The 27,417-nt window shown below is 59.1% G+C and overlaps 2 protein-coding genes across 5 annotated transcripts; both read left to right on the forward strand.

Annotated features, from left to right (window-relative positions):
• The first annotated feature begins 267 nt into the window (after positions 1 to 267).
• Positions 268 to 7,264, forward strand: Tmem80 (transmembrane protein 80). 3 transcript variants are annotated; one of them, XM_026379362.2, is made up of 5 exons: positions 268 to 601; positions 3,962 to 3,997; positions 4,731 to 4,824; positions 4,896 to 4,988; positions 6,285 to 7,264. In XM_026379362.2, exons 1-5 carry the CDS (start codon positions 527 to 529, stop codon positions 6,488 to 6,490), a joined length of 504 nt encoding a protein of 167 aa, XP_026235147.1. In that variant the 5' UTR covers positions 268 to 526; the 3' UTR covers positions 6,491 to 7,264. The 3 variants fall into 3 exon arrangements, with proteins under 3 accessions (XP_026235147.1, XP_026235148.1, XP_077653553.1); XM_026379363.2 differs by having other exon boundaries at positions 3,962 to 3,981; XM_077797427.1 differs by adding an exon at positions 2,359 to 2,521 and having other exon boundaries at positions 522 to 601; positions 3,962 to 4,824.
• Positions 7,265 to 8,908: 1,644 nt separating this feature from the next.
• Eps8l2 (EPS8 signaling adaptor L2) lies at positions 8,909 to 25,935 on the forward strand. 2 transcript variants are annotated; one of them, XM_026379365.2, is made up of 21 exons: positions 8,909 to 9,029; positions 11,774 to 11,896; positions 11,992 to 12,047; positions 12,827 to 12,891; positions 19,820 to 19,981; positions 20,429 to 20,578; positions 20,643 to 20,722; positions 20,840 to 20,982; positions 21,056 to 21,126; positions 21,284 to 21,410; positions 21,539 to 21,627; positions 21,732 to 21,806; positions 21,910 to 22,058; positions 22,158 to 22,290; positions 22,498 to 22,610; positions 23,584 to 23,689; positions 24,320 to 24,439; positions 24,651 to 24,723; positions 24,833 to 25,013; positions 25,116 to 25,248; positions 25,371 to 25,935. In XM_026379365.2, exons 2-21 carry the CDS (start codon positions 11,853 to 11,855, stop codon positions 25,449 to 25,451), a joined length of 2,151 nt encoding a protein of 716 aa, XP_026235150.2. In that variant the 5' UTR covers positions 8,909 to 9,029; positions 11,774 to 11,852; the 3' UTR covers positions 25,452 to 25,935. The 2 variants fall into 2 exon arrangements, with proteins under 2 accessions (XP_026235150.2, XP_026235149.2); XM_026379364.2 differs by having other exon boundaries at positions 21,910 to 22,290.
• The last annotated feature ends 1,482 nt before the right edge of the window (positions 25,936 to 27,417 follow it).

Raw genomic sequence — 27,417 nt, forward strand, 5'->3', positions numbered from 1 at the left:
CGAAGAGTCCGCCCGAGCCGGGCCGAGGCCGCCCGAAGTCGCCGCCCGAGCCGGGGCCGAAGAGGAGCCCAGCCGCGGCCCAGCCCGAGCCGAGCCGAGCCGAGCCGAGCCGACGCCCAGAGTCTGAAACCGAGGAGGGTCGAAGCTGCCCGAAGTGTGGACCCGAGTCGGCCCGAAGGGCTCCGAGGCCGCACGAGAGTTCCCGAGCGCGCTCTCCCCACTGCCCCGGGGCCTGAGCCGCAGTCGCGGCCGGCCGGCGAGCTCGGCTGGCTCCGGGCTGACTCTCGCCGGCCTCCGCTGCAGCTCGGACTCGCGGAGGGCGCCTCGCGGCCCCGGCTCCGTCCGCCTCCGGAAGCCGAGCCGGCCCGAGGACGAGCCGAGGTCCGCCGAGCGCGCCCGAGCCCGAATCCGCCGAACCTCTGTGCCCGCCTCCTCCTGTCCGAAAGCTCCCGAGCGCTGCCGGACGGGCGACTCGGGCTCGGCCGCAGTCGGACGCTCGCTCCTGGGGACGGCGGGAGGAGCGAAGATGGCGGGAGGGCGCGGCCCGTGGGCTGCCGGGATCGCGGCGGACCCGGCGGCAAGATGGCGGCCGCGCGCCCAGGTGAGGCGGGCGGGGCTGCGGCCGCGCCTCGTCGCTGTAGTGGCACCGCAGTCACGCAGGGCCCTGCGGGCTGGCCTGGTGCCTCCGCCGCCCCGCATCTGGCTGCCGGGCCCGGCGGCCGCGGGCCTCTCGGTCCGGATTCCTGATGCTGACCCCAGCGGAGCCTCCGTGGTGGTGCGAGATGGGGCGGGGACAGTGTGGTCCCCCTCGCTTGGGGCACACCCCGGGGCACACTCCAGCACCCCCACTCAGCCCCGGGCACACCTGCGGCTCACCCCAGCACCCCCATCACACCCGGGCACACCTGCAGCTCACCCAGCACCCCCCCCAAACGCACCTGCAGCTCACTCCAGCACCCCCAGTCACACCTGGGCACACCTGCAGCTCACCCAGCACCCCCCCCAAACGCACCTGCGGCTCACCCCAGCACCCCCATCACACCTGGGCACACCTGCAGCTCACCCAGCACCCCCCCAAACGCACCTGCAGCTCACTCCAGCACCCCCAGTCACACCTGGGCACACCTGCAGCTCACCCAGCACCCCCCCCAAACGCACCTGCAGCCCACTCCAGCACCCCCAGTCACACCTGCGGCTCACTCCAGCACCCCCACTCAGCCCCGGGCACACCTGCGGCTCACCCCAGCACCCCCATCACACCCGGGCACACCTGCAGCTCACTCAGCCCCCCCACACACACCTGCAGCTCACTCCAGCACCCCCAGTCACACCTGTGGCTCACTCCAGCACCCCCACTCATCCCCGCACACACCTGCAGCTCACCCAGTCCCCCCAACACACCTGCTGCTCACTCCAGCCCCCCCCACACCTGTGGCTCACCCCAGCACCCCCATTCACCCCCCTTCACTAATGCAGTTCACCCAGCACCCCCACTCACCTGCAGCTCACCCCAGCACCCCATTCATCCCCCCACACTTCTGCAGCTCACCCCAGCACCCCTGGGCACATCTGCAGCTCACCCAGCACCCCCACTCACCTGCTGCTCACCCCAGGATCCCACTCACCCCTAGGCACACCTGCAGCTCACCCCAGTACCCCACTTGCCTCCTGGGCACACCTCCTGCTCACCCCAGCACCCCACTTACCCCCCAGCATAGTTGCTGCTCACCCCAGCACCCCACTCACCCCTGCAGCTCACCCCAGCACCCCACTCACCCCCGGGTACACCTGCAGCTAACCCCAGCACCCCCTCCACACACCTGCAGCTCACCCCAGCACCCCCATTTACACCCCCCCCCGCACTTCTGCAGCTCCCCAGCACCCTGGGCACATCTGCAGCTCACCCAGCACCCCCACTCACCTGCTGCTCACCCTAGCACCGCACTCTCCCCCTGGCACACCTGTTCACCCTAGCACCCCTCTCATCCCCCAGGCATACCTGCTGCTCACCCCAGTGCCCCACTCGCCCCTGGGCACTCCTGCTGTTCACCCTAGCACCCCTCTCATCCCCCAGGCACACCTGCTGTTCACCCTAGCACCCCTCTCATTCCCTAGGCACAGCAGCTGCTCACCCCAGCACCTCACTCGCCCCCCAGGCATACCTGCTGCTCACCCCAGTACCCCACTCGCCCCGGGGAACACCTGCTGCTCACCCCAGCACCCCTCTCACCCCGGGGAACACCTGCTGCTCGCCCCAGCACCCCTCTCACCCCCCGCGCACAGCTGCATCTCACCCCAGCACCCACACACACGCTGTACACCTGTGGTTCACCCTAGCACCCCTATGGTACCCTGCAGCTCACTTCTGGCACAACTGTGCACATCTGTGACACAGTGGGAGCCAAGGGCAGCAAGAAGTGGATGTGGTTCCCACTGTGTAGTGGCAGCATCTGAAGCTCAGGAGCCTGGGGTCCCTGGGCCAAAGGGCATGTGAGCTGGCTGAACCAGGGCGTCAGCCTAGGTGAGAAGCTCTCAGCCAGTGCAGGCTTGTGTGTCCCTCTCCTTTTCCCCCAATATCCCTGCATGGAACAAGTTGTAGGTATGTTGCTGAGTTGCAGCACCACCAGGCTTGTAGGCTGGGGCCACCTAGCCACCACTGGATCTGGGACTAGCTCTGATTCCTATAACCTGACTAACTTCTGTGGTAAAAAGGAAATCCCTATAAAAAGGAAACACCTTTCAATTTAACATCAGGGAACTAGCAGATACACTTGATGCCTGAAATGTTTCAGATTTCAGATAGTTTCTTTGATTTTATTTGGTTTTGTTTGTTTGTTTGTTGCAGTGCTGGGGATTGAACTCAGGGCCTTGACATGACAGGCAAGTGCTCTATCACTGAGCCACAGCCCTGATACTTAACTTTTAAGAAAAGGGTCAGGAGGGAGGAGAACCTCAATTAATGTGAAACCAACCAAAATAATAATAGGTATCTAGGTAGCCTAGTGTAGCTGAGGCTTGGAAAAGAACATATCGGGTTTAAAGAGCCTTACAGAAATGTAATACAACTCTGTCACTCTGTTTTGGCTTCCTGCTCCCACACGTGTCTGCTAGGAGCCCTGCCCAGAGTCTGTTACTAATGCCCTGTGGTTGACCAATGTATGACTCTTGCCCTCTTTAAAGTCCACAGCTCTGGCACAAAGGGTCCCAATCTGCCCAAGAAATTAGATCGCCCACAAATCTCACCAAAGCTGAGACTTGCCCTCCCTGGACTACAGAGGAAATGACACCAAGGGCTGCCTAGCAGTACAGTGACTTTATAGAAGAGTTGATCCAAATTCTGAATTTTTATACGTGTGCACACACGTATAGAGGCATCTATGCTTGTACCATGGAAGCACTGGTGTGAGCCTCTTAAGCCCGGCAGTCTGGCTGGCTCATATTCCATGCAGCAGCAAGGCAGAGGGATCTTTGAACTCAGTACCTCAGAGTCCAGGACTAAGTAGGCCTCCCTTACCCCTCTTGTGTCACCCCAAGACAGAAGCCAAGAGCACAGAGGGAGTGGGGCTGGCCCAAGGGACTCTGCCACTGGAGGGCTGGTTTAGGACATTCTTTCTCCTTCCTGGGGATAGATTTTGGAAAGTGAAAATATTGCAGAGGAAGGTGAATGTCTGATCAAACGTGGAAAACAATGACTCATAACACAAAAGGCATCCATCTGATTGCACGCCTCGGGCAAACGCACAGACCACACTAGACAGAAGCTACCATTTGGTTTTGTTGGGAGGTGTTTGCTTCCCTGAAGTGTGAGGGCAAGGACCTAGCTGCAGGCCCACTACGATAGTCACTGGTCACTTCCTTCCATGAATATGAGATCAAAAGAGGATATGAGGGACCCCGTGTTGCCGAGCGAGGTCCGGGAAAGCATTCCGAAAGAACTCACTGACCACCCTCTCTCTTCCAGGCAGAGGCTTCTCCGCGGGGGTATCCTGCTGCTGCTGCATCCTGCTTCCCCAGGCCAGTGCTGGCTCCTGAAGGGACCCCACATGGCTGGATTGCTGACCTCTTGTGGCCAGCTCTCTGCCCCTTTGCTCTTCCCACGCCCTACCCCACCTCTCCTTAAATCCTGATGAGCTCTCAGGAGGGAGGTTCAGAGAGCTGACATAACTTCCTCTAATGGGGCAGGTGGGCTCTGCACCCATCCGCCAGCTCAGCTGGTAGCTCCTCACCTCCCACTGGGCCAGGTGGCATTCCTGTGGCACAGAGTGAAACCCCTCCCTCCAAATATCAAGTGTTCAGAGATCAGGAAATTGCCAGTGGATATTTAGCTGCCCCAAAGTGAGGAATAGGTTTTCTCCAAGTAAAATGAACAAAAGGCTCCTTTTTCTCCCTTGTAACTAGGGTCATGGTGGTGTCACCAGGGACCACTAGTGTGCGAAAGCTCCCGCCACTCTCCCTGCAGCCACAAGGCACTGGTGCTTACACCATGAGCTCTGCGGGGATGGGAGGGGGCCCTCATGCCCACTGGGGGCCCATAGCACAATGGAAGCCCCTACAGGCAGGGAGCCAGCAGCTGTGTCTCCATGGCCACCTGTGGGGGCCCATCTGCAAGAGCCTAAACTGGACCTGCTAGTGTGTCCCTGGGAAAGATGACAGAGCCAGCCCCTCTGACTTGGGCAGCAGGAAGGGTGTGCCCCAGTCTGCCAGCTTGCAGATCCTTGACCACACACCAGCTCTCCTCAGTCCCCCTCCAAGTACTCTCTCACCTCAGCGGGCTGTACTACGCCCTGTACTTCCTAGCCACGCTCCTGATGATCATCTATAAAGGTAAGTCGGGAGTGTGAGGCAGGCCCCGGAGCCCACTGCTGCTCAAGCTGACCCGAGGCTGCTGGTCCTAGGTCAGGTGTTCAGCTATCCTTGGCACCGCCTGGTCTTCGACCTGACTCTACTCCTGCTGATGGGGGTCCTGGAAGCAGTTCGGCTGTGCCTGGGTGAGTGTTGGGGCGGATGCATTCCAGCTGTGACAAGTGCTGTCTCGAGCACTGAACCTTTGGATGTGACCCCTTGGTGCAGTTCTGGGTGAGGTCTTCAGTCAGACTAGTGGGCGGAGGCTGTTGCCTAGGTGTGATGCAATATCACCTTACGCTATCACTAACTGCTGGTTTAGAAGCTCCATCCCGAGGACAGGTGATACTTGTGTGTGCTCCCATCTAGAAGCACATGAGAGCAGAACAGCCTACCTGTCAGAGCCAGGGCTCCTGAATACCCCTGCACCCTCTGTCCTTCCCTGGGTCGTCTGGGGAGCTCAGCAGGTCCCCAGAAAGCCCAGCCTTTCCAGTCGGGCTGGGATCCAGGTGCTACTTCCTCCAGTGGCCTCTTGGCCACTCCCTCTTCAACTGCACAGTTCACACTGTATGCTCTTGAACAGAACTCGAGGGGTGTAGAGATAGAGCACAAAACCTCCTCCCCCACCCCATAGCTGACCACCAAGACCAGCAAGGTCCAGGCTTCCAGCCCCGCTGTGCCCTTCCTGTGGGCTTGGTCCTAGACACACACAATGAGGGTGTCTGTCTGGGGATGGATTGTACCCTTCACACTGCCCTGCTGTGGGCACAGGAATGGGCATGTCTAGGCATGCTGCACTGCCAGGTGCCAACCTCAGGCCCTCATGCATACCCCAGCCCCTGGTGACCAGGACATGATAGGAAGTCCAGGTGAGGGGAGGCTGGCCCCTGACCTTCTTCTTGCGTCAGATCTGGGATCCCGTGGGGCAGGGGCAGCATGTCATGCAGCTGCCAGCACAGACAGTGCAGATGCTAGTGTAGCCCTCAGGAGGGCAGCTCTGCTGCTTGGAGGGTGTGGACACCATGTTTGTGCATTCCTAGGGTCTGGCCTGCAGGGGGCTGCTGGCCCTAAGGGCCCTTGGGGCACCTGAGCTGCTGGGATCAGCTGGTGGCAACTTGGGACAGGCATTTTCCATGACTGGCCCATTGGTCTGTAAATGTGCAGTTCTGTTTTTGTAAGTCTTCATGACATTTTCCAGAACTGGCTTTAGTAAAATGTTTTTGGAAGTTTTAAATGCAAAAGGGTGGCAGATGCCCATGGTTTCAGATACCAAAGTCTGCCCCACACCCACCGCTGGCCAGAGGGTCAGGCAGGCACCAGCTCTGGGGGTGGCCACAGTGAGCTGTGGCTTGTGCTGTCCTCAGCAGGACCAGGACTGGGTGGTGGGTCCTGCCCCAGGCCCATGCCCTACCACACCTCACTCTCATCTGCTTGCTCTTCAGGCACACAGGGCAACTTGACAGAGGCTGAGGGGCCCCTGGCTGCCAGCCTGGCCCTCACAGTGGGCAGCGGCCTGCTCTCCATCCACTTTATGCTCTGGCAGACCCTGGTGCTCTGGGCGGACGCCATCCTCAGTGCTGGACTCCTGGTGCTCCACGGCCTGGAGGCTGCCCTTCAGGTGGTGGCCATTGCGGCCTTCGTCAGGTAGACGTCTGGCTCTGCCGTGCTGCAGCCACCTCCTCCATACCCTGCCAGGTCCCAGCAGTCTCCCGCCCTGCTGAGCGAGCAGGTGGTGTTTCTCCTACTGATTTGCCACAGACGGTTCTGGGTAGCACACAAATGATTTTTGTTGGGGGTCTGGCAGGGACCAGGGCACAACAAACCTCTGGGGGCCCAGGTGTGAGAACAGCCATGGGGTGTGATGCACAGGGACATCCACTCAGGCCCTGTAAGTGGGGCCACCAGAGGAGGGAGAAGCCCTGCAGAAAAGAGACTGCCAGAGGGCGGCCCTGCAGTGCACCCCAGAGAAGCAGCCTCCACCTCCGAGCTGCAGCCCGTTCCTGTGCTTTCTCACACAATGGTCCTTGACATTGCACGCTGCCTGTTCTCTCTGCCACCAGTTCCTCCAGAGCTGCAGGCAGGTGGCCCTGTGTGTGAGTGCCCATCTGCCTCCCCCCCCCTGGGCCTGGGCAGAATGGTGGGCTGGGGTATCCACAGAGAGCAGAGCAAGTGGGCCAATCAGCTTCAGATTCTCACCCCAACACTCTCCCTTCCCTGTGGGCACCTCTGAGGTCCAGGGGAGAGAGGCTGTGGGGACAGTGGCCAGTTCAGAGAGCAGCTCCAGTTGTAGGGTCTCTGAGTGAGCTAGGAGACTTCAGCAACATAATGTAGGGTCTGAGCTGATTTTCCTAGTAGCTTGCCTTCATCTGTTGTTTTCTGCATTTGGAATAATGTTATGTTCCAGTGTCTGGCTTTCTCTTCACTATTTATTTAAAGTAAATAAATGTTCACATTTCCAGGAATTTGTCCTAATTGCAGCCACTTACCCTCCCCGCGTTTTGCTATAAAGAGCCCCCCCTTCCCCCACTTGCTCCTTCATGACCTCATCCCCAGACTCACCTCCAGCCAGGCTGCCCTCCATCCTGACGCCTGGTCAGAACACTGCTCCTCTGTACACTGCTGAGGGTGGCAGGCTGCCAGTGTCCTGGGCCTCCTCCAGAGCCAGTGTCACTGTCATGTCCTCACCCAGGGCCCTCAGCTGGCTTCGTCTGACCCAGAGTGGACGTCAGGCAGCCTGGACACCCGCTCTCCCACTCAGCGTGCCCATGCAGCAGATCCACACGCAGGCGGGGAAAGGCCAGTGCTCCCAAGCATCTCTGTGGCTGGGGCACCATCCATTAGGATGGCCAGAAGGGCTGCGGGTTCCTTCTGCAGACCGGGCAGAAAGCTTTCAGTTAACAGATCTGAGTCTGGAGCCCTTGACACCCCCCTCTCACTGGCACACAAAGGGGAAGGTCACCTGTTCCACACCATCTGCAAACACTACAGGTCCAGGCGGCCCAGAGTGGCTTTGGGACCTGCCCCAGCTGACCCTGTGGTGTCCACTTCCTGCTTTTGCCCGATCCTCACCCTGCCGAGGAAGGGCGAGGGCATGGGTGTGTGCCTGCCCCTGCCAGGCAGAGCAGAGTGCTTGACTCTGCACACTGGTTCAGGATGGAGTCACATGTGGAGCAGGACTAGGCCAGGTTCTTGAGTTCAGCTGCAAAGGCTGTGCACCAGGAAGCAGGTCTTGTCTGGACTCAGGCAGGTGCTGGGACTAGAGGACAAAGGCCATTCCTGCCACCCTTCTGCTGAGCTCACCTGTGGGTTCGGTGCAGACCACAGAGATGCCAGTGGCTCTGGCCCTCCAGGGCAGAGTGCCCACCTCCCCATGGCTGCTCCATGCCAGCCCAGGGCAAACACCAGCAGTCCTGACTTCCTGACAGTACTCATTCCCTCTGCCCCCACCCTGGGAACAGAGCTGGATCCCTGGGGACCCGGCATGTGCCCAGGATGTCTCTATCCCCTTCACCTCCTCCACTGCCAGCCAACCTTGGCTTCTCGCTCTCTGTGCGCCCCACCCTGTCCTGTGCATAGCAACAGGATTGCTCAGGGCCTTCTGGGAGACCGCCTGATGAGACAGAGCCAGAAGCTCACAGGACAGTCTGGGCCACAGGTGTCCCCTCCCACCAGACACTCCCACCCTTTGGAGGTGCCCGGGATGAGGTGGGGTGCAGAGAAAGGGGACTTAGGAACTCCTGGACTGGGAGCTAGGGCTGTGGGTCCTAGCTAGTTCCTACCTCTGACCTCCACTCAGACATGGCTCTGCCCCAGCATCCCACACCAGATGGGCCAGCTGAAGAGGAAGGGCTCTGAAGCTAGGGGCCCGGAACGTCCCGCGGGGAGGGCTGGGCGGCCGCGCAGCGCCCCAGTGAGCTGGGACCGCCAGGAACTCCGCTGCGCGCAGCCGGGCCAGGCGGGCGGGGGCGGGGCGTCCCGGGCCCGCCCCTGCCTCCCCCGCGCGCCCGCTCCCCGGTGACTCGGTAACCTGTCGCTCAGGTTCGTCCTCTAGCGGCCCCGCCCCGCCCCGCCCCGCGAAGCGACCCGCCCGCCAGCGGAGACCTAGTGCGGTGGCCAAGGCGCGGACAGACTGGCGGACACACGGACCGGGGGACTGGCCGCAGCGAGGACGCAGTTGCCGCGAGCAGGTGAGGGCGAGGAAGGCGCTCATCCGTCGGGGCCTCAGTTTCCTCAGCGGCGATGGGACGCGGGGCTCTGGCGGGGCCGGGTGCGGGAGGCAGCTGGGCGCCTGGGGCCCTGGGGATAGCTGGACCGGGGTGGCCGGGCGCGGGGGCGCAGGAGGTTTGGGGGGGGGGGCTCTTGGCCCAAGAACCGGTCCACTGCGGCCCGGTCTGCCAGTGTCCGGGCGCGGCCCGCGTGCAGGGATATTTTTAAGCCAGTGGCAGGTGACTCACCCATGCAGGTCCCATGCCCTCCCAGCCCTGGGGCTAGGTGGAGGAATCCCTGCATCCGGAGAAGGGGCTTCTCATCCCCTGGAGGAGGCTGGGGCCTCCTCCATGGTAGGACCCTGAAGGTGGGCACACAGCCCAGGCCCTGGAACTCTCTGGAGGGTTGGGCCAGGATGGCATCAGGTTGGGTCAGGCTGCTGGTCAGAGGTGAGGTGTGGAGTCTGAGAGGGAGGAAGGCTGGGGGTGTGGCTGCAGGAGCCCTGCCTGGCCCATCCTGGAGGGTGGGCTACCAGGACCTGTGGGAATCCAATCTGGCCATTTCAGGTTCCTGGTCCCTGGGCAGGGCTGCTCTAGAACTGCCCCTTTGTGTGAGGGTGTCCCCCCCCCCCCCGCAGGGGCGGAAGTAAGCACACCCCACAGACCACCTCTGCCCCTATTCCAGTGCACAATCCTTGCTGTGCAAGGAGGGGCCCCTGGTGGGGATAGCCCATCTGCACTGCCATCCTGTGCCCAGGCCTCTGCTGGACCTGCCCAGTACCCAGGCCCTGTGGGCCCAGTGCTTCCATCCAGCCAGGCTTCTGCACCCTGTGCCTGCCCACGTCTCCTCAAGTGTATCCACCCTCCCCCCTAGAAGTTTCCAAGTTGTCTCTTCCTCCCTCCGACCTGGACAGGGCTCTTTCCTCAGGTCACAGAAGGGCCTGAGGGACTGCCCTGTTCCAGGGCCCCACCCGACTCCCATGAGGGCAGCTAGGAGCCCTGATGACTAAGCTGACCCCTCCCCAAGGTCACTCAGCATGTGGAGCTGGAATTTGAACTTGGAGCCAGTTCCTCCACCCTCTCTGCCCTCCTGGGGCCTCCTCCCTCCACTGTCCACTCGCCTGGCCCCAGACATACTGGGTCCTCCCTTCATACCCGGAAAATGGCCTCCATAAAACTAAAGTACAGCCTGAAGCCCAGGGGCCAGGGCCAGGGCTGGGCACCCATCTCCACCTATTCTGAGTTCCATGGCTTCCCCACCCCCAGCTGAAGCCCATTGGGAGCAGGCTTCACCCAGGCCTCTAAGTGGCCCCCGCTCCCCCACTGCTGAGGGGAGGGCTGTGCAGCCCAGCCTGTGTGTCTGCGTGCCTGCAGGCCTGGGTCTGGAGGTTGTTTTTTCCCAGGTGTGTGTACCTGGACCCACGTGCCCAGTGCCCTTGGTTCAGCCTGCCAGGAATCCCCATAAGCAAACACTCAGACTCACCCTCTGAGGTCATGAGCATTCCAAACATTCTCCACGGATAGGTGGACAGGGCAATCTGGCCAAGCCCCCTGTGGCATGTGGGCGGGGCAGAGCAGGAGCCAGGATGAGGCAGTGACCAAAGCCCCCAGGCTCCCACATCTCCTGGGAGTGCTCCCCAGCAGGACCTAGTCAAACCAGAAAGTCCTGGGGTGCCCCAGCCTGCCCCTCAGCTCTCCATACCAGCACCCCGGCTGGTGGCCCCACCCTGGTAGACCCAAACACTGAAGTCAGGAGGATGGCCTTCCTGTGTGGACCCAGGACCCCCCAGGGAGCCGCCACAGAGGTGCTGTCCACCTGTTCCACCTGGGACCGGGGGCAGTTCTGCACTGGTGGTCCCCACAGGGCATTCTCCCCACCTAAGCCCCCAGGGTTTGCTTCCCTCCCAGGAAGGTCCCAGGGTCCAACCCAGATCAGACCCTGTTCACTTTAGCCACCTGTCCTCTTTCCCAGAGTGCAGCTGGACAGTGGTCAGGCCTGGGAATCTGCTACGGGGAGGCTGGGACAGCACCCATCCCTCTGAACCCCCACCCTGCGCCCACCTTCCCCAGGTCCTTTCTTGGGCCGGCTCCTGCTGCCAAGGGTCCTACCCTGGTTTCCCCATTTTGCCTTCTCATCAGGGTGAGACTACCCCTTAAGTACCAGGGACCCCAGGATTCCCTACCACAGGGCTTCCCTGCTTGCTCTCCAAGGGCCCAAAGAGAGCTAAGGGTGGACAGGTGTGGGCTATGTGTTCACCACAGGGTGCAGAGGCCCCTGTGGGGTAGGTGCCTGGGGTGGGGCAGGACTGGAAGGCGGGAGCCAGAGATCCCTCTGCACTGTGTGCCCCTCCCCAGGCTCCAGCCTCATGCCCCTGCCCTCCACTCCTGCTGGCTGCTACCTGCCCCAGGGCCTTTGAACCTACTTGAACTCTGCTGAGAAGATGCTTTCCCCCCATCACCCTCTTCAGAGCCTCCTAGGCAGCCTCTTGGGTGTGGGGGGGCAACCCTATGCAGTCTGAAGGTCTGAGGCAAGATGGGGCTCAGTGGCCACTAGCTGGGTTGCAGGGTAGGGAGCTCCACTTCCTGAGGACCCCCTGTGGAATCTGGTCAAGTCACTGAATTCCTGCCCTGGACCCGGGGTAGAGAGAGGAGGCCCTGTCCTGGGAATAGCAAGGCCACTGGCCAGGACCAGAGAAGGTGTCAGCTCAGTTCCTCTGTCCTCTCAGGTGTGGGCCAGGCATCGGGCCCCAGACTCGGCCACACTGAGTTCTGCCCTCCCGGCTGCGGGCCGCCACCAAGGACGCCATGAGCCAGTCAGGAGCCATGAGCTGCTGCCCTGGTGCTGCCAAGTGAGCCCCATGCCCACCCTCACTGCCCACAGCAGCCCCCGGGGAGGGCCCCCGGGGAGGGCGTGGCGGCCCCCCTCACCTGCCCCCCCCCACAGCGGCAGCCTGGGCCGGTCCGATGGTGCTGCTAAGATGAGCGCGAAGGATCTGTTTGGTGAGTGAAGCTGGAGAAGGGACCAGGCTGGGGAAGTAGGGGACTGCCTGGCCCTGGCCCAGAGGACCTCAGGCTTGGTCAGCCCTGGGTACCTGGAGGAGGCCTCTGACAGCTTGTGGGGTCTGTCCCCAAAGTTCCTGGCACAGAACACCCCTCCCCCAGCAGTAAGGGGAGAGCCCTTTACAAATAATTCAGAGAGCCACAGTATTGATTCCCTGGGCGTCTCTGCAACTCGATCGGGGCAGGTGGCCGGTGGCCAGGTGTCTCTCCAGGAGGGAGCCAGGCTGCCCTCCCGGCTGGCCGCAGCCCTCACGTGTGCCTTTGGGTGCTACACCCACCCCCCGTCTGGACAGCAAGAAGCCCCTAGAAAGGAGGAAGATTCTGGTGGTGGTGGCTCTGAGGGTGGGCAAGCCCTGGCCTAGACCTCTCCCCTGGGCAGGTGGGCACAGGGGTTGGCTAGCCTCTGGTGAGGCTGAGCCTCCAGTCCCCCAGGACAAGTCCCATAGCCTCTGGCTGCCCTCCCTCTCAGAGCCATGGGTGTCTCCCCTGGGGTGAGCCTGGGCTGGATGGAGCAGAGGGCTTCCTGAGAGTCCTCGTGGTCTGAGCAGGGTCCTCATGGATCTCACACCTGTGATCCTTGGTGTTCATGAGGGGCCCAAGAGAAGCACCCCTTACCTTGACTCCGCCCTCCCTTGCGGCCCCCTGGAGTCCAGTCCCACCTGAACTGGGGGCTGGCAGTCCTGAGATCTGGGCTGAGTGGCCACCATCTCCCCGTCCAGAGCAGAGGAAGAAGTACTCCAACTCCAATGTCATCATGCACGAGACCTCCCAGTACCATGTCCAGGTGAGACCCTGTGCTTCGGGGTGCATGAGCAGGTGGAGAAACTGAGGCCCCGGGGACAAGTGGGGAGACCAGAGCCAGGGACTGCCCCCCACGGGTCCCTGGCTGAGCCACAGTGGGGTCAGGCCCTTCAGTCTGGGGAGCTTTCCCTGGGGACTTGGTGCTGAGGTTGGCACCACCCCAGGTGTGCTGGGGAGGCCCCCTGGGGCTGTGCACAGGAGCCTCTGGGAAGGAAGTCGTCATCCTGGCCCCAAAACAAGGAACTGGATTAGCAGGAGAAGCTGAAACAAAGACACTCTTTATGGAGCACTGCGGGAGCTTCAGGTGGCCGTGCTGCCTCGGAGCTACCCTGCGTACCCGGCCACCCAGCGCCCTTTGGACCGGCCGCCAGCCTGGGAGGGCTTTGTCCTACACCTAGAACTCAGGAGACACACTTTACAGAGGGGCCTTCCATGCCTGCGAGCTGGCCGGGCTCCTGGCCGAGATCCAGGCTTGGGGGACTCTGGGGAGGAATGAGGGGGAGGCAGGTAAGGGGCGAGCAGAGCCAGCTGTGGCTGCAGGCCCACGGTGCTGGCTCTCTGGGGCCTCCCCACCGTGGGCCTCACTGGGCCCAGGGCTGAGGAAGTCACTGTCTAAGCCTGTTTCCTCAGGATGAATCCAAAGAACTTGAGGCTCTGGGGTCCAGTGTGTTGGGATGACCGGTGTTCTGGGCAGGCTGGGCCATTGTGCAGTGACCATTGCGATGCAGTTTCCCAAGGCAGAGCCGTCAGTGTGGGCCGGTCAGCCAGCCCCCTCCTCCGCAGCAGCTCCGCCACCTTTCTCAGGGGTGGGACTTGGCTCTCCTCAGTGAGGACCCAGCCTGGCCCCTGGACTTTGGTCCCAGCTGGCCTGGCTCATCCCAGCTGTTGCAGGGGCCAGAGAGGGTGTGGGAGGAGATGAGGTTTTCCCACCCCTCCCAGAGAAGGGATCAGAGACCTACCTCAGCAAGGTGGAGCGGAGCGGAGGCAGGGTGCCAAAGCCTGTGTTTTTGGTACAGTAAATGTGGTGGGGCGTGCAGTCCTGTGACCACATCGGCGGCACCCAGCCTGGCTCTGCCACCCCAAGCTCCTGCCAGACCCTTTGAGGTCGCAGCCCCACCTCCCTGTCTCTGTCGACAGGACCCTGTAGTTTACAGCCTCCTCAGCTTCCTGAACTGACTTTGAGAAGGCGTGGCAGAGGATGACTCCGTGCCCGCCCCGGGCTGCGAGGGCATCTTTGCCAGCCACCTGGCCCCAGGCCTCTCCCCTGATGCTGCTTCTGCCCACATACAGGTGGAGGTGCTTCTGATCCATGTGGACGTCTTCATACGTGCAGTCAGGTGTGAGGGTCAGCACCACCTTCTCCCTGTCTGTGGCTTGTCCACTCATACGCATCACTGTCTTTCGAGGGACACAAATGTGACATTTTGGTGACGTCTAATCAGACCACCTTTTTTCCTTCTGTGGGGGGCTTTTTGCCTCCTGAGGAACTGTGCCTTTGTTGCCTTTGGATGTCTGTAGTGTGGCCTTGGCATCTAGGTCCACCGTCCCCTCCAGGTGTTTTTGGGGGCATGGTGTGGAGTGGGGATCCAGGCTTGTTTTCTCTTGTGTGCATGTCCAGCCATAGTGAGAAGGCTTTCCTCCCCTCCTGGAACTGATTAGCCAGATAGGGACAGGTCTGTTTCTGGAATCGTCATTTCACTGATCTATAAGGCTGTGTGCAAGCTTCAACTCATTGTGGCTTTATCAGTCGTGAACTCAGGCCATGTGAGTCCCACAGCTTTGTTCTTTATCTTCAAAATATCCTATGTCTCTCCCCCCACTCTTGTGTTTTAGAAATGGAGTTTTGCTCTGTTGCCCAGCTGGTCCCAAACTTCTAGGCTTAAATAACCCTCCTGTCTCAGCCTTCTGTGAAACTTGGAATACGGATGTGTACCACCAAGCCCAACTAAGATTGGCTTGAGTTCCTTATACTTGCATCTGAATTTTAGAATCAACTTGTGTATTTCTCCTCCTAAAAGATGCTGTTAGAATTTTGATTGGCATCAAGTCAAATCTCTGAATCACTTTAGAAAGAGTTGACACTTGAACAATATTGTGTCTTTCCATCCATGAACATGGGATACCTTTCCATTAATAGGTATTCTTTAATTTCTCATCAGTGTTTTGTGGTCTTCATTATAGGAGGCTTGCATATCCTTTGTTAAATTATTGCTTAGGCATTTGATTTTTATATGTCATTACAAATGGTGCTGGTGCAGTGGTGCATGCCTGTAGTCTCAGTGGCTCAGGAGGCTGAGGCAGGAGGATTGCAAGTTCAAAGCCAGCCTCAGCAACTTAGGAAGCATTTAGCAACTCAGCAAGACCCTGTCTCTAAATTTAAAAAAAAAGAGAGAGAGAGCTGGGGAAGTGGCTCAGTGGTAGAGCACCCCTGGATTCAATGCCCATTAATGGAAAACAAATGGTATTCTTTTTAACAGTTGTCTGCTGTTAGCCTATAGAAAAACAATTGAACTTTGGTATGATGATCAAGTGTCCTGAGACTGGTGAATTAAGTCATTTGCAAATTACTTGTGATTGACTTGTAAAATGCTTGGATTTTCTATATACACATCAGATTGCTTGAAAATAAAGACCACTCTTCATTTCCTGTCTTCATATCATTCATTTATTTTTTTGCCCCATCTCCCTGTTTAAAGTACAATGCTAGATGAAGATGAGAGCATGATGGGTCTGCAGAGGTCCAGTCTTGGAGAGAGCGTCCAGTGTCCTACTGATGCCTGTTTTTGTGGATACCTATTATTAATGTGAGAAGTTCGAATTTCTTTTGCTGAGTTTTTGATCATGATGGGTGTTGGATTTTGTTAGATACTTATCCCCAAATCTATTGAGGTTCATTGGCCACTGCTGGTGTAGTGAACTACATTGGCTGAGGTTTTTTTGTTTGGTTTTGTTTTTTACCAGGGACTGAACTCAGGGGCATGCAACCACTGAGCCACATCCCCAGCCCTATTTTGTATTTAATTTAGAGATAGGGTCTCACTGAGTTGTTTAGGGCCTTACCGTTGCTGAGGCTGGCTTTGAACTTGCAATCTTCCTGCCTCAGCCTTCCTAGCCGCTGGGATTACAGGTATGCACCACTGTGCCTGGCTTGACTGATTTTTTTTTTTATTCTTGGTGGTGCTAGGATTGAGTCTGGGGCCCCTTCATGCTAGGCAAGTGCTCTACCACTGAGCTGCACCCCCATCCCTTTTTATTTTTATTTGGGGACAGGGTCTTGCTCAGTTTCCCAGGCTGACCTCTAATGTGTGATCCTCCTGCCTCAGCCTCCTGAGTAACTGGGATCACAGGTGTAAGCCATTGTACCTGGCTCCCTGGTTGACTTTTATGTGTGTTGAACCAACCTGGCATTTCTGGGATAACTTCATTTTCTTCCAGGTATACTAGCTTTCCCCCCTCCCCCCAATACTCAGGGAACCTCTACCACTGAGTTGCGTCCTCAGCTTTTTTTGTTGTTGTTGTTGTTGTTTTCTTTTTTTTTTATGTTGAGACAGGGCCTGGCTGTCCTTGAACTTGCCATCTTTCTGCCTCAGCCTCCTGAGTCGTGGGAATGACAGGCATGTGTCACTGCGCCTGGCTCTACTATCCTTTTTATGTGCTGATGGGCGAATTTGCTAATATTTTGTTGAGGGGTTTTGTGTCCATGTCTCCCAGAGATATTGACCTGCAACTTTCTCAGATAGTACTGTTGGCAGGTTTGGGGGTCAGGGTTATGCTGACCTCACAGGGCAGGAGGGAAGAGTTCTCACCTCGGTTTTCAGAAAGTTCGTGACGCTTCTTGTTGTTTCTTCCTTCGATACTTGCGCTTTGCCAGTGAGGCTGAGTGCTGGGCCGCCTCTGTGGTGCCTGTGTGTAGTGTGGACATGTCCCCTCTGTCCTCTTGGTTTTGAAGGGATCGTTTCTAGCATTTTTCTCGATCGCTCTTGCTGGGGATTTATCAATTTTAACATTTCTTTCAAAACTAACTTTGTTGGATTTTTCCCTATTGATTGTTTATTGGGGGGTGGGTATCAGGGATTGAACCCAGGGGCACTTGACCACTGAGCCACATCCCCAGCCCTATTCTGTATTTTATTTAGAGACAGGGTCTCACTGAGTTGCTCAGCGCCTCACTGTTGCTGAGGCTGGCTTTGAACTTGTGGTCCTCGGCCTCAGCCTCTGGAGCCACTGGATTACAGGCCTGCACCACTGTGCCCGGCTTCTCTATTGATTTGTACTTTTAATTTACTTCTTTCCACTCTCTTTGGGGTCTATTTTATTGTGTTTTTGTAGCTTTTTCCCTGTGGTACTGGGGGTTGGGCCCGGGCCCTTGCATGCTGGGCAAGTGCTTACCACTGAGTCACACCCCAGCACGTTTTTCTAGCTTCTTAAGCTGAAAGTTTAGGTCACTGATCCTAAGTCTTAACTTTTTGCCTAACATAGTCATCAGAAACTATAAATTTCCCTCAATGCACTGCCTGAGCTGGGTGTGGTGGTACACACCTGTAATCCCAACTCTTCAGCAGGCTGAGGCAGGAGGATTACAAGTTCAAGACCAGTCCAGGCAACTTATCAAGATCCTGAATTCAGCTGGGCTTTGTGTCACATGCCTGTCATCCCAGCAGCTCGGGAGGCTGAGAGGGAGGATCCTGAGTCCAGAGCTAGCTTCAGCAATGGCAAGGCACTAAGCAACTCAGTGAGACTGTCTCTAAATAAAATACAAAATAGGACTAGAGATGTGGCTCAGTGGTAGAGTGCCCCTGAGTTCAATCCCTGGTACTCCCCTCCCCTCCTCCAAAAAATCCTGAATTCAAAAAAAAAAAAAAATATATATATATATATAAAAGGGCTGAGGATATAGATCACTGCTGGAGCACGCCTGGGTTCAGTCCCTAGCCTGGGGAGTCGGGGAGTGGGAGAGCCAGCAGTTGTAGCTGTAGTCCACCAATCGTAATATATTATGCCTGTTTTTATTATACTTCAGAATTTTTTTGTGGTGCTGGGGACAGAACACAAGATAGATATATACATATCTATATCTCCCCAACCCCAGAATATATTTTACTTCTCCTGGTGACTTCAATTTTGACCCATGGGTTATTTAGAACTATGTAGCTTGATTTCCAAACCTTTGAGGATTTTCTATCTAACTTTTGGCTATTCATCTGACTTTAATTTCATGGTGGTCCAAGAGTGTTCCCTGGGTGGTCTCAGCCATGTGAGGTGTCCTAAGCTCGCTGGTGGCCTCGCAGCTTGGTTTCATGTGGTGGGTTGTTCTGTGTGGTGCTAACAGCGTGCATTTCAGGGCTTCCTCCGCCCCACACAGCCCCATCGGATTCTGCTGTGTGTTTTCGCCCACTCACTCTTTCTCTGGTTGATGGCCACGTGAGTCGCACCCAGTCTTTGTTATTGCAAGTGGCTCTGCAGGGAGCAGCCTGGCCCAGCGCCACACTGCACCTGCACAGGCCACCTGCAGCAGAGCTGGGAGGGAAGATGTGTGCCTTTACAGCTGTCACCAGCCTCTGCCCAGGAGGCTGGCAGGTGCTAGGTGACATTGCCTGTCTCCACATCTGAACCACGATGTACCCTAGTGACTTCGAGGGTTGGACAGTAGAATAGGTGAAAGAGACAGTGACTTATTGCTAAAATAATAAAGGCTCAGAGTTTCAATGTGTGGTTCTTTTATTCAATGAGATTTACATATGATTTTCTGTATTAAAAAGTTACAGGGCTGGGGTTGTGCCTCCGCAGGAGAGTGCTTGCCCAGCACCTGCGAGGCACTGCACTTGATCCTCAGCACCGCACAAAAATAAATAAATAAAATAAAGGTATTATGCCCATGTACAACTAAAAAAAAGTTATTTATATTTGTTTTCTTTGTGCTCATATCCTTTGGCAATTTTCTGTTGCAGTGTTATTGTGTGCTTACTTAAGATTTATTTGTTTACTTACTTATTATCAATATCCTTTATTTGCGCGTGTGGGGGCGATACTGGGCTGAATCTGGGAGAGCTCCACCACTAAGCTACATCCTCAGCCCTTTTTATTTCTTTTTATTGTGTTGTTTGTTTAGAGAAAGTGTCGCTAAATTACTGAGGCTGGCCTTGAACTGCATCTGGCTGTTTTTTATTTTTTGGTGCTAGGGATTGAACCAGGGCCTCTGCATGCTAGGAAGCACTACACGGCTGAGCGATACCCAGTCAGAAATCTTTTTTTAATTGTCAGATTGGTTAGTCTCTTCTTCGGAGTTCGTGTGTTTTCCACCTTGCTGGGCAAAGTGCCCCGTGGAGAAAGTTCCCTTAGACTTGGTGAGAAATCACTGTCTGATTTCTCTAGTGCTTTTGTGGCTTTGTGTTGTCTGATGTCCCAGCCTAGCTAGTTTATCCACCTGTCCCAGCATTGTTGACTGAAGCCTGAAGCTCTGTGGGAGGGTTTTACTGATGAGGTAGAGGGCAGCTCATGGGGGCAGGCCAGGCCAGGCCAGGCCAGGCTGCGGAAGACCCCCAGATGCGCTCTTTCCACCCATGTCCCCGAGAAGCCAATCCCGGATCCGACTGCTCTGGGTGAGGGCATCCTGAGGGCAGGACCGGCCTCGGGCCCAGCACACAGATGTAGTGTGAGGTCCTGAGAGAGGAGAAGGGCCTAGCAGCAAGAGGTGGGGAGGGCAGAGGAGTGCCCAAGGTGGCCGGGCAGCCAGGAATGCTTTCAGGTTTTATCAGTGCACCACTGTGATCCCCAAAGATGTCAACCAGGGCAGAATAGGGGCGCCTCCACCTGAGATAAAGCTGTGGCCCTGCGGGACCCCCTGGGTGGGCGGGGGCCCCCAGCCCTGGGCCCAAGCCCGGCTGAACCCAGTCGTGACTGTTGCCCCCCAGCACTTGGCCACATTCATCATGGACAAGAGTGAGGCCATCACATCTGTGGACGACGCCATCCGGAAGCTGGTGCAGCTCAGTGCCAAGGAGAAGGTCTGGGCACAGGAGGTGCTGCTGCAGGTGGACGACAAGGCCCTGCGGCTGCTGGACGTGGAGAACCAGGTCAGGCGGTGGAGCAGGCTGCTGTTTACTGGTCTCCCATGGGTGCCGGGTCTCTGGGGTGAGCATGTGGAAGAGGACGAGGCCAAGGGCCAGCAGGATCAACCTGGCCAGAGCCCAGGCAGCAACCTGCAGTGGGGCAGGCTGTGTCCAGTTGCAAGAGGCTCACAGACTGCACTCAGCAGGCCTGGCTGTGCCCCTGGGGTCTGCACTCAAGAAGTGTCTGCAGTGTGAGCAGTGTCAGTCCTGTCCCTGGACTTGGTCCCTCCTGCCCCTGCAAGTTCCTGCCGCCTCTGTGTCCCAGGAGCCCACGCTGCTCCATCACGCCTCTGGCAGGGCACTGGTCCCTTTCTTGGCCACATCTGTGGTCCATTCCCTGCCTGTGGCCACGGCCCACATCTGTGTCCAGGGCCGGCTGAGGCCACGTCACCGCCTGCCCTCTGCCCCCAGGAAGAGCTGGAGAACTTCCCGCTGCCCACCGTGCTGCGCAGCCAGACGGTACTGAACCAGCTGCGCTACCCCTCGGTGCTGCTGCTGGTGTGCCAGGACTCGGAGCAGAGCAAGCCCGACGTGCACTTCTTCCACTGCGACGAGGTGGAGGTGAGGCAGCTGACAGGGGCGGGTGAGGCACCCGCTGAGCCAGCCTGATGCCCCTGTCCCCCAGGCGGAGCTGGTGCAAGAGGACATCCAGAGCGCGCTGGCCGACTACCGGATGGGGAAGAAGTTGCGGCCACAGACCCTGAAGTAGGGCCCTGGGGACCCGGGGAGCTGGGCTCTCACCAGGGCAGGGAGGGCACCAAGGAGGCAGCTGCCCAGGACTGGGGTGGTGGCCAGCTGAGCAGGCCTGCCTGTCCCCTCCAGGGGGCACCAGGAGAAGATCCGGCAGCGGCAGTCCATCCTGCCGCCTCCCCAGAGTCCAGCTCCCATCCCCTTTCAGCGCCAGGCTGGGGACTGTCCTCAGGCCAAGAACCGCGTGGGCCTGCCAGCACCCTTCACAGAGCCAGGTAGGCCCAGGGCTAGGTCGGGGCTCCCTGGAGGGTCTGCAGGGCCCCTGGGCAGCTGCTCTGTCCCCACCAGGCTACCGCCGCCGGGAATCGCAGGATGAGGAGCCTCGGGCGGTGCTGGCTCAGAGGATAGAGAAGGAGACGGTGGGTGCCCTCCCACCCCCGCTGGGCCCTCCCGGCCTCCCCTGCAATGGGCCCTCCCGGCCTCCCCTGCAATGGGCCCAGACGACGGCCTGCTGCCTGCAGAGCAGCCCCAGAGTGGATGGAGGTCTGAAGCTCACCCCTGCTCTTCTGACCCCAGCAAATCCTCAACTGCGCCCTGGACGACATCGAGTGGTTCGTGGCCCGGCTACAGAAGGCGGCCGAGGCCTTCAAGCAGCTGAACCAGCGGAAGAAAGGGAAGAAGAAGGGCAAGAAGGGGCCGGCAGGTGCGTGGGGGGCTGCGCAGGGCCCCGAGCTGGGGACGGCTGGCCTGGGGGGCTCAGCATTGGACAGCAGGCAGGGCCCACAAGGCCCGGAGCCGGCCAGCCCGCTCACGGCCTCCACCCTGTGCCAGAGGGCGTCCTAACGCTGCGTGCCCGGCCCCCCTCTGAGGGTGAGTTTGTCGACTGTTTCCAGAAAACCAAGCTGGCCATCAATCTGCTGGTGAGTCCAGGCCTGCCCTGTGCCGGTGGTGAGGGTGGAGGTTCCCCCACACCATCTGTCACCTGCCCTCTCCCTGCCACCTGTCACCTGCCCGCTCCCTCCAGGCCAAGCTGCAGAAGCACATCCAGAACCCCAGTGCGGCGGAGCTGGTGCACTTCCTCTTCGGGCCTCTGGACCTGGTGCCTGGGGCTGGGGCGGGTGGGGCGGAGGGGGGCGGGGACCCAGGGTGGCCCCTGTGCAGCTGCAGGCTGGGGCGCCCCTCTGAGCCACGCCGTCCCCCAGATCGTCAACACCTGCGGAGGCCCAGACATGGCCCGCTCCGTCTTCAGCCCGCTGCTCTCCCAGGAGGCTGTGGCCTTCCTACGTGGCCACCTGGTACCCAAGGAGATGTCACTGTGGGAGTCCCTGGGGGACACCTGGACCCGGCCCCGGTATGGACAGGGTGAGGGGCAGGGCCCGGACCAGAATGGGGTCCTGGGTGGGCCAGCTCCAGGAGGAGTCTTGGCTGACCCCGGCACTGCCCACCCCAGCTCTGAGTGGCCGAAGGAGCCACAGGTGCCCCTGTACGTGCCCAAGTTCCACAGTGGCTGGGAACCGCCTCTGGAGGTGCTGCAGGAGGCTCCCTGGGAGATGGAAGGACTGGCCTCGGACCCCGATGACCAGGTCAGACCCCACCCCTCTGGAGCTGGCCTCCCCTACCGCTGCCAACTGCTGCCCTTGCCACCCCTGGAGCCATGGCTGCGGCTGTCCCGTGCCCGGCCTGCCAGGTCACAGAACACTCACGGAGTCTCTGTCTTGTGCCCCTTGTCCTGGGACCCTGCTTGGCACTGCCTGGCCTCCACCCGACATCAAGCCCTGCTCTCCCCACAGCCCACCCCTGTGAGCCGACTCTCCATAAGAAACTCCCCGAAACACAGTCTCTCCTCTGAGTCCACACCCCAGGGGGATGTCTTACCACCAGTCGGCTCCCCACACTCTCACAGGTAAGCCCCGTTACAGGGAGGTGGTGTGCCGCCCTCCACAGCATGGACTGGGCTGTGCTGCCACCAGGTGGTGGCAAACACCTCCTTCAAGTGGCTTAAAATGCCTCTTCCAGATGAGAAGCTGCTTTTCACTCTCAGAACTGCCTGGACAACTTAGGGAGACCAGATTTCAAAATAAAAAATCAAAAGAGTTGGGGGTGGAGCGCAATGGTAGAACGCCCCTGGGTTCCATCCCTAGCACCATACATAAAGAATAGACCCAGGGGCGAACCCCTCTTGGCCCCCCACTTCTGTACCTTCACTCCTGGCCCAGGGTCTGCCTGGGATTGCAACCTGCAAGGTTCCAGAATCTGGTTTCAGGAGGGAAGGGGCTGCAAATCCGTATTCCAAACAAGCCCATCCTCTTGGCCCACCTTGGGCCTGTGGTCCCCAGGAGAACTTCAGTACCTTTATTTTATTTGTGTGGTGAGGAGGCTCGAACCCAGGACCTCACACCTGGGAAGCAAGAGCTCTCCCGCTGAGCCACAGCTCCAGCCCCCAGGCAGAGCCACACAGAAGTGTTTTCAGCAGCTGTCTGTTCACCCTGGCGGCCTCTACCCTGCTCCTCCCAGTGCAGTGGGACAGGGAGCAGTCCTGTTCTGCGCTGGATCTGCACCAACAGCTCCACCCATGCCCCTGGGGATGTAGGTCCAGACCTCCAGAGAGCCTGCAGGCGGGTGCCCTGTGCAGCACCCAGGGGCTGTGGCTCTGAAAATGTCCTGGCCCCATGACGCTGTCACCCCCAGGCACCCAGCGGCAGCTCTGGTGGGCCAGGCCCTGCATCTTGCCCTCCCGCCCACTCCACCTCCAGGGCTGTCACAGTTTCTCTTCGGGGCTGTGAGCGACAGCCCCTCCTCCACTGCAACCTGGGCAGCAGAGCCAGGCAGCTGCGTGCCTGGGAAGCTGCTGCTCCAGTCCCCCTGGGTCCTTGTAGGGGCCACCAGCCAACACCAGCCCCGGCCAAGTATGTGAAGATTCTCTACGACTTCACAGCCCGCAATGCCAACGAGCTGTCGGTGCTCAAGGATGAGGTCCTAGAGGTGAGGGGTCAGCCTGACCAGGGAAGGTGACCCAACTGTGGAACCACGAGATGGGCACAGCCTATTTCCCTAGGGTCCCCAGCTCTGGGTTCCAGCTGGGTCCATGGGCAGGATCTCCCCTACTCCCAGCACGGCCTTGCCGAGGGCCCTCCAGGTCTGGGGGATTCCCGAGGGTGTGCGGAACCCTTGGATGCTGGGCAGTCACTTTGCCAAGTGGAGGGCCCTCCAGTGAACAGAGAAGGGGCTTGACACTCATGGCCACCCGGGAGCCTTCCCCTGCAGCCACTGTGCCAAACCTGAATCCAGGCCACTCACTGAGGGACAGAAAGTGGAGCAGGCTGGGGCAGGGGGGTGGTTTACATCCACAATGAGGCCAGGAAGCATCCTCCCTCCAGGACCCTGCTAAGGCCAGGCAGGGGTAGCCCCCCCCCAGCCAGGACTGAAGCCTGGGGCCAGGATGCACAGTGGCCTGAGGGCTGAGCTCAGGGGAGACATGGGGCACTCTCTGCCTCTCTGCAAAGTGTGGCTCATGTGAGTAGTCCCAGCAACCACACTAGTGCCCGTGGCTGGGGAGGGTGGGGGTCCAAGGGCAGGAAAGACAGTAGACCTGATGGCCCCGGGACACCGCAGGTCCTGGAGGATGGCCGGCAGTGGTGGAAGCTTCGCAGCCGAAGTGGCCAGTCTGGCTATGTGCCCTGCAACATCCTGGATGAAGTTCGGCCAGAGGACATTGGTGCCCCCCTGGAGCAGGTGCCCGCCTCTGTTCTGCCCCACCCTCACAACACAGTCGTTGGCCCTGGGTGGGGTTGGGGGGACAGCTGAGCCTCAGCCTGGGAATGCCGCTGCAGCCCAGCCCTGGGCCAGAACCTGTGCAGAGGCTCCTCCCTTGTGGCCGGCCCACAAGTCAGGTGGGGGTCTGGGCAGGTCTTCAGAGCACCCACCTCACCACCTGCCCCTGCAGGCCAGCCAGAAATACTGGGGTCCCGCCAGCCCGATGCATAAACTGCCCCCTATCTTCGCAGGGAACAAAGATGGTGAGAGGGCGCTGACATGGAGAGGGAGCAAGGAGGTGCGGGGCGGCCTGGGAGGGCAGGGGGAAGCCAGGGCCTGCGCGGGTCCCCGGCTCAGCACCCGCTCCTGCAGAGCTGATCCACCACATGGATGAAGTCAACGATGAGCTCATGAAGAAAATTAGCCACATCAAGGGGCAGCCGCAGAGGCACTTCCGCGTGGAGCGCACCCAGCCGGTGCACCTGCCACTCACCTTTGAGTCCGGCCCGGATGAAGTCCGGGCCTGGCTAGAAGCCAAGGCCTTCAGCGGCCGGTGAGCGGAAGGGCTGCGGGTTTGAGCAAGTGCCCGCCAGTGCACGCAGCCGTCGCCGGCTGCCATGCCCACCCCCGCGCCCTGACTCTCTACCACCCCCAGGATCGTGGAGAACCTGGGTATCCTGACTGGACCCCAGCTCTTCTCCCTCAACAAAGATGAGCTGAAGAGGGTGTGCGGGGAGGAGGGCATCCGCGTGTACAGCCAACTCACAGTGCAGAAGGCGATGCTGGAGGTGAGCGCCCCGCTCCAGTGCCTCTTTCACAGTACACCCACCTACCTGCTCCTGGGGTGCTGGGAAGAAGTGGGGTCGTGGCCTCTGGCCCCTTGTCTGAGCTCCTCATCCCTTCTCCCTAGAAGCAGCAAAGTGGGTCGGAATTGGAGGAACTCATGAACAAGTTTCATTCCAAGAACCAGAGGAGGGCGGAGGACAGCTAGACCTGGCTGGACTGTTGCCACCCTTGCTGCAGAGGGAGGCAGCACGGTGGTGGGCCCACTCCCAGTGCACGGAGTATTATTTTATATGTGTATTATTTTATACTGAGGACTCACACGGGCTGGATGGGGTGCTCATCTGCCTCTAGGCGGTTGGCTTATCTTCAGGCTGAGCCATGCCATGGATGGCCTCTCAGCTGCAAGCCACTCACCCACCCAAACCAAGGCCTCTCCCAGCCAAACCTGCCACCTGGCAGTGCCAGCCTCCATCCATCAGCCCTAGGCCACAGGACTCCCCAGGTGGGCAGGGCCTCTCTGGCCTCCCTGTGCTGATGTTGGCTCCTGGCCTCTGGAGTTTGACACTCACCACCTGCTGCTTGATTTCATATGCACCTGCTCCCAGCTGTTCCCACCTGTCTCAGGTGGGCCAGAGCTCCAGGCTGGTTAGGCTGGTGACCTGGACTCCAGGTTTGTCCCCCGCAGGATGCTGTCCCCAAAAAATTGCCTGCAGGGGCTCCAGGACAGGAAGTCATGGTTGCCCCACCGGTTAGGGGCATGCTGTGCCGTCACCCTTTCAAAGAGCAAGGAGCGAGGGCTGTAGACACCCACTCCCATCCAGCAGAGCCCAGACAGGAACTTTCTCTGACCACATCTCAGGCCAGCTAAGCACTGCATGCTGGTGACTGGTGATCTTAGAGCCCTGGACAGAGCCTCACATCCAGAAATGAGGGTGGGGGCTCTAAGGCCACATTATTAAACCAGTTTCTCCTGGAAGCCACCTGTCTGTCTCCTAGAGCCTCCTGAAGCTGCATCTCTTTTTTTTTTTTTTTGGTGGGGAGGGAACTAGGGATTGAACTCAGAGGCAGTCAATCACTGAGCACATCCCCAGCCCAGTTTCACATTTTATTAGAGACACAGGAGTCTGCACCTCTTTGTGAGCTGTCAGGCAGAGGGCTGGCCATGGCCAGGTGGGTGGAACCTGCCAAGGAAGACCCCTCACCTCTATACCCATTCAAAAAGGCCCCCAGCGGAGGGGACATTTCTGAGAGGCGAGGGGCCCAGGAAGCTGTCCCCCGCCACACCTACCCGCTCTGCTCACTGCATCATCCCAGGCCAGATGTCCAGAAGGCCCAAAGCCCATCACCCAGTCTGGCCTTCGTGGGGCACATGCCAGGTGGGAGTGAGCCAGGTTTGCCAGGTCTGTCCAGGAGGGGTGTGTCACAAGTGACACTCAAGCTGAGAGAGGCATCAGAAAGAGAGCCTAGAACCTGTGAGTCCCAGCTCACCATCAGCTGGTGGTATCCGTGGTTTCTCCTGCCCCTCTCTGCAGTGGATACTGCCTGCCTGGCCAATCTTCCCCTGAGCTCCCCGGAGCCCCACCTTGGAGGAAGCCTTTGGCACCCTCTGCTGGTGGCTCTGGGTGCTGCACGAGGTGGCTGCCAGAGGTTGCCCCAGCACTGGACTTGGTTGAGGGAAGTGACCCTGTGTCCGAAAGCTTGGGGACCCAATCCTGGGGTGGAGTGGCCTTGGACCCCATCAGGGATCCCAGTGCAATGAGTGGGGCTGACTACAGGGAGCGGGTTGCACCTGTGGGGCTGAGCTGCAGAGTCTGTGTCCTCTGCTGGTTGAGTAGAGGCCTGGCCCCTGGGCCTCCAAAGCTCCGCCTCATGTCCCAGGCAGGCACCTTGAGCCCAGTGTTTCCTGCAGGATATGGCCAAAGGGAACTGGGGACGTCCCATGTCCTTTGAACTATGAACTGGATGTGGCAGTCACCTCCCTCCAAGGCCAGCAGAGGTGGCTTTTGCCTGGGCTACGACCCTAGAGATAGGGAGCTGGGCCTCACAGGCAGTGGGTTAGGGACGGGTTTCCTGCTTGGCAGACTGCTCCTTCAAGAGATGGTGGGGCCCTGGACTCCACCTGCTCCAAAGAGACCTCTGTGGGACTAGGGAGGCTTGACCTCGGGGTTGGC

This window comes from Urocitellus parryii, chromosome 4, assembly GCF_045843805.1.
Source record: "Urocitellus parryii isolate mUroPar1 chromosome 4, mUroPar1.hap1, whole genome shotgun sequence".
Taxonomy (NCBI): Eukaryota; Metazoa; Chordata; class Mammalia; order Rodentia; family Sciuridae; genus Urocitellus; species Urocitellus parryii.

Coding starts and splice junctions, on each gene's coding strand:
- Tmem80 (XM_026379362.2), top strand. CDS start 527: ATGGCGGGAGGGCGCGGCCCGTGGGCTGCCGGGATCGCGGCGGACCCG. Junction 602..3,961: donor GATGGCGGCCGCGCGCCCAG/GTGAGGCGGGCG, acceptor TCTCTCTTCCAG/GCAGAGGCTTCTCCGCGGGG. Junction 4,989..6,284: donor AGCAGTTCGGCTGTGCCTGG/GTGAGTGTTGGG, acceptor CTTGCTCTTCAG/GCACACAGGGCAACTTGACA.
- Eps8l2 (XM_026379364.2), top strand. CDS start 11,853: ATGAGCCAGTCAGGAGCCATGAGCTGCTGCCCTGGTGCTGCCAA. Junction 11,897..11,991: donor TGCTGCCCTGGTGCTGCCAA/GTGAGCCCCATG, acceptor CCCCCCCCACAG/CGGCAGCCTGGGCCGGTCCG. Junction 24,440..24,650: donor TTGGTGCCCCCCTGGAGCAG/GTGCCCGCCTCT, acceptor CTGCCCCTGCAG/GCCAGCCAGAAATACTGGGG.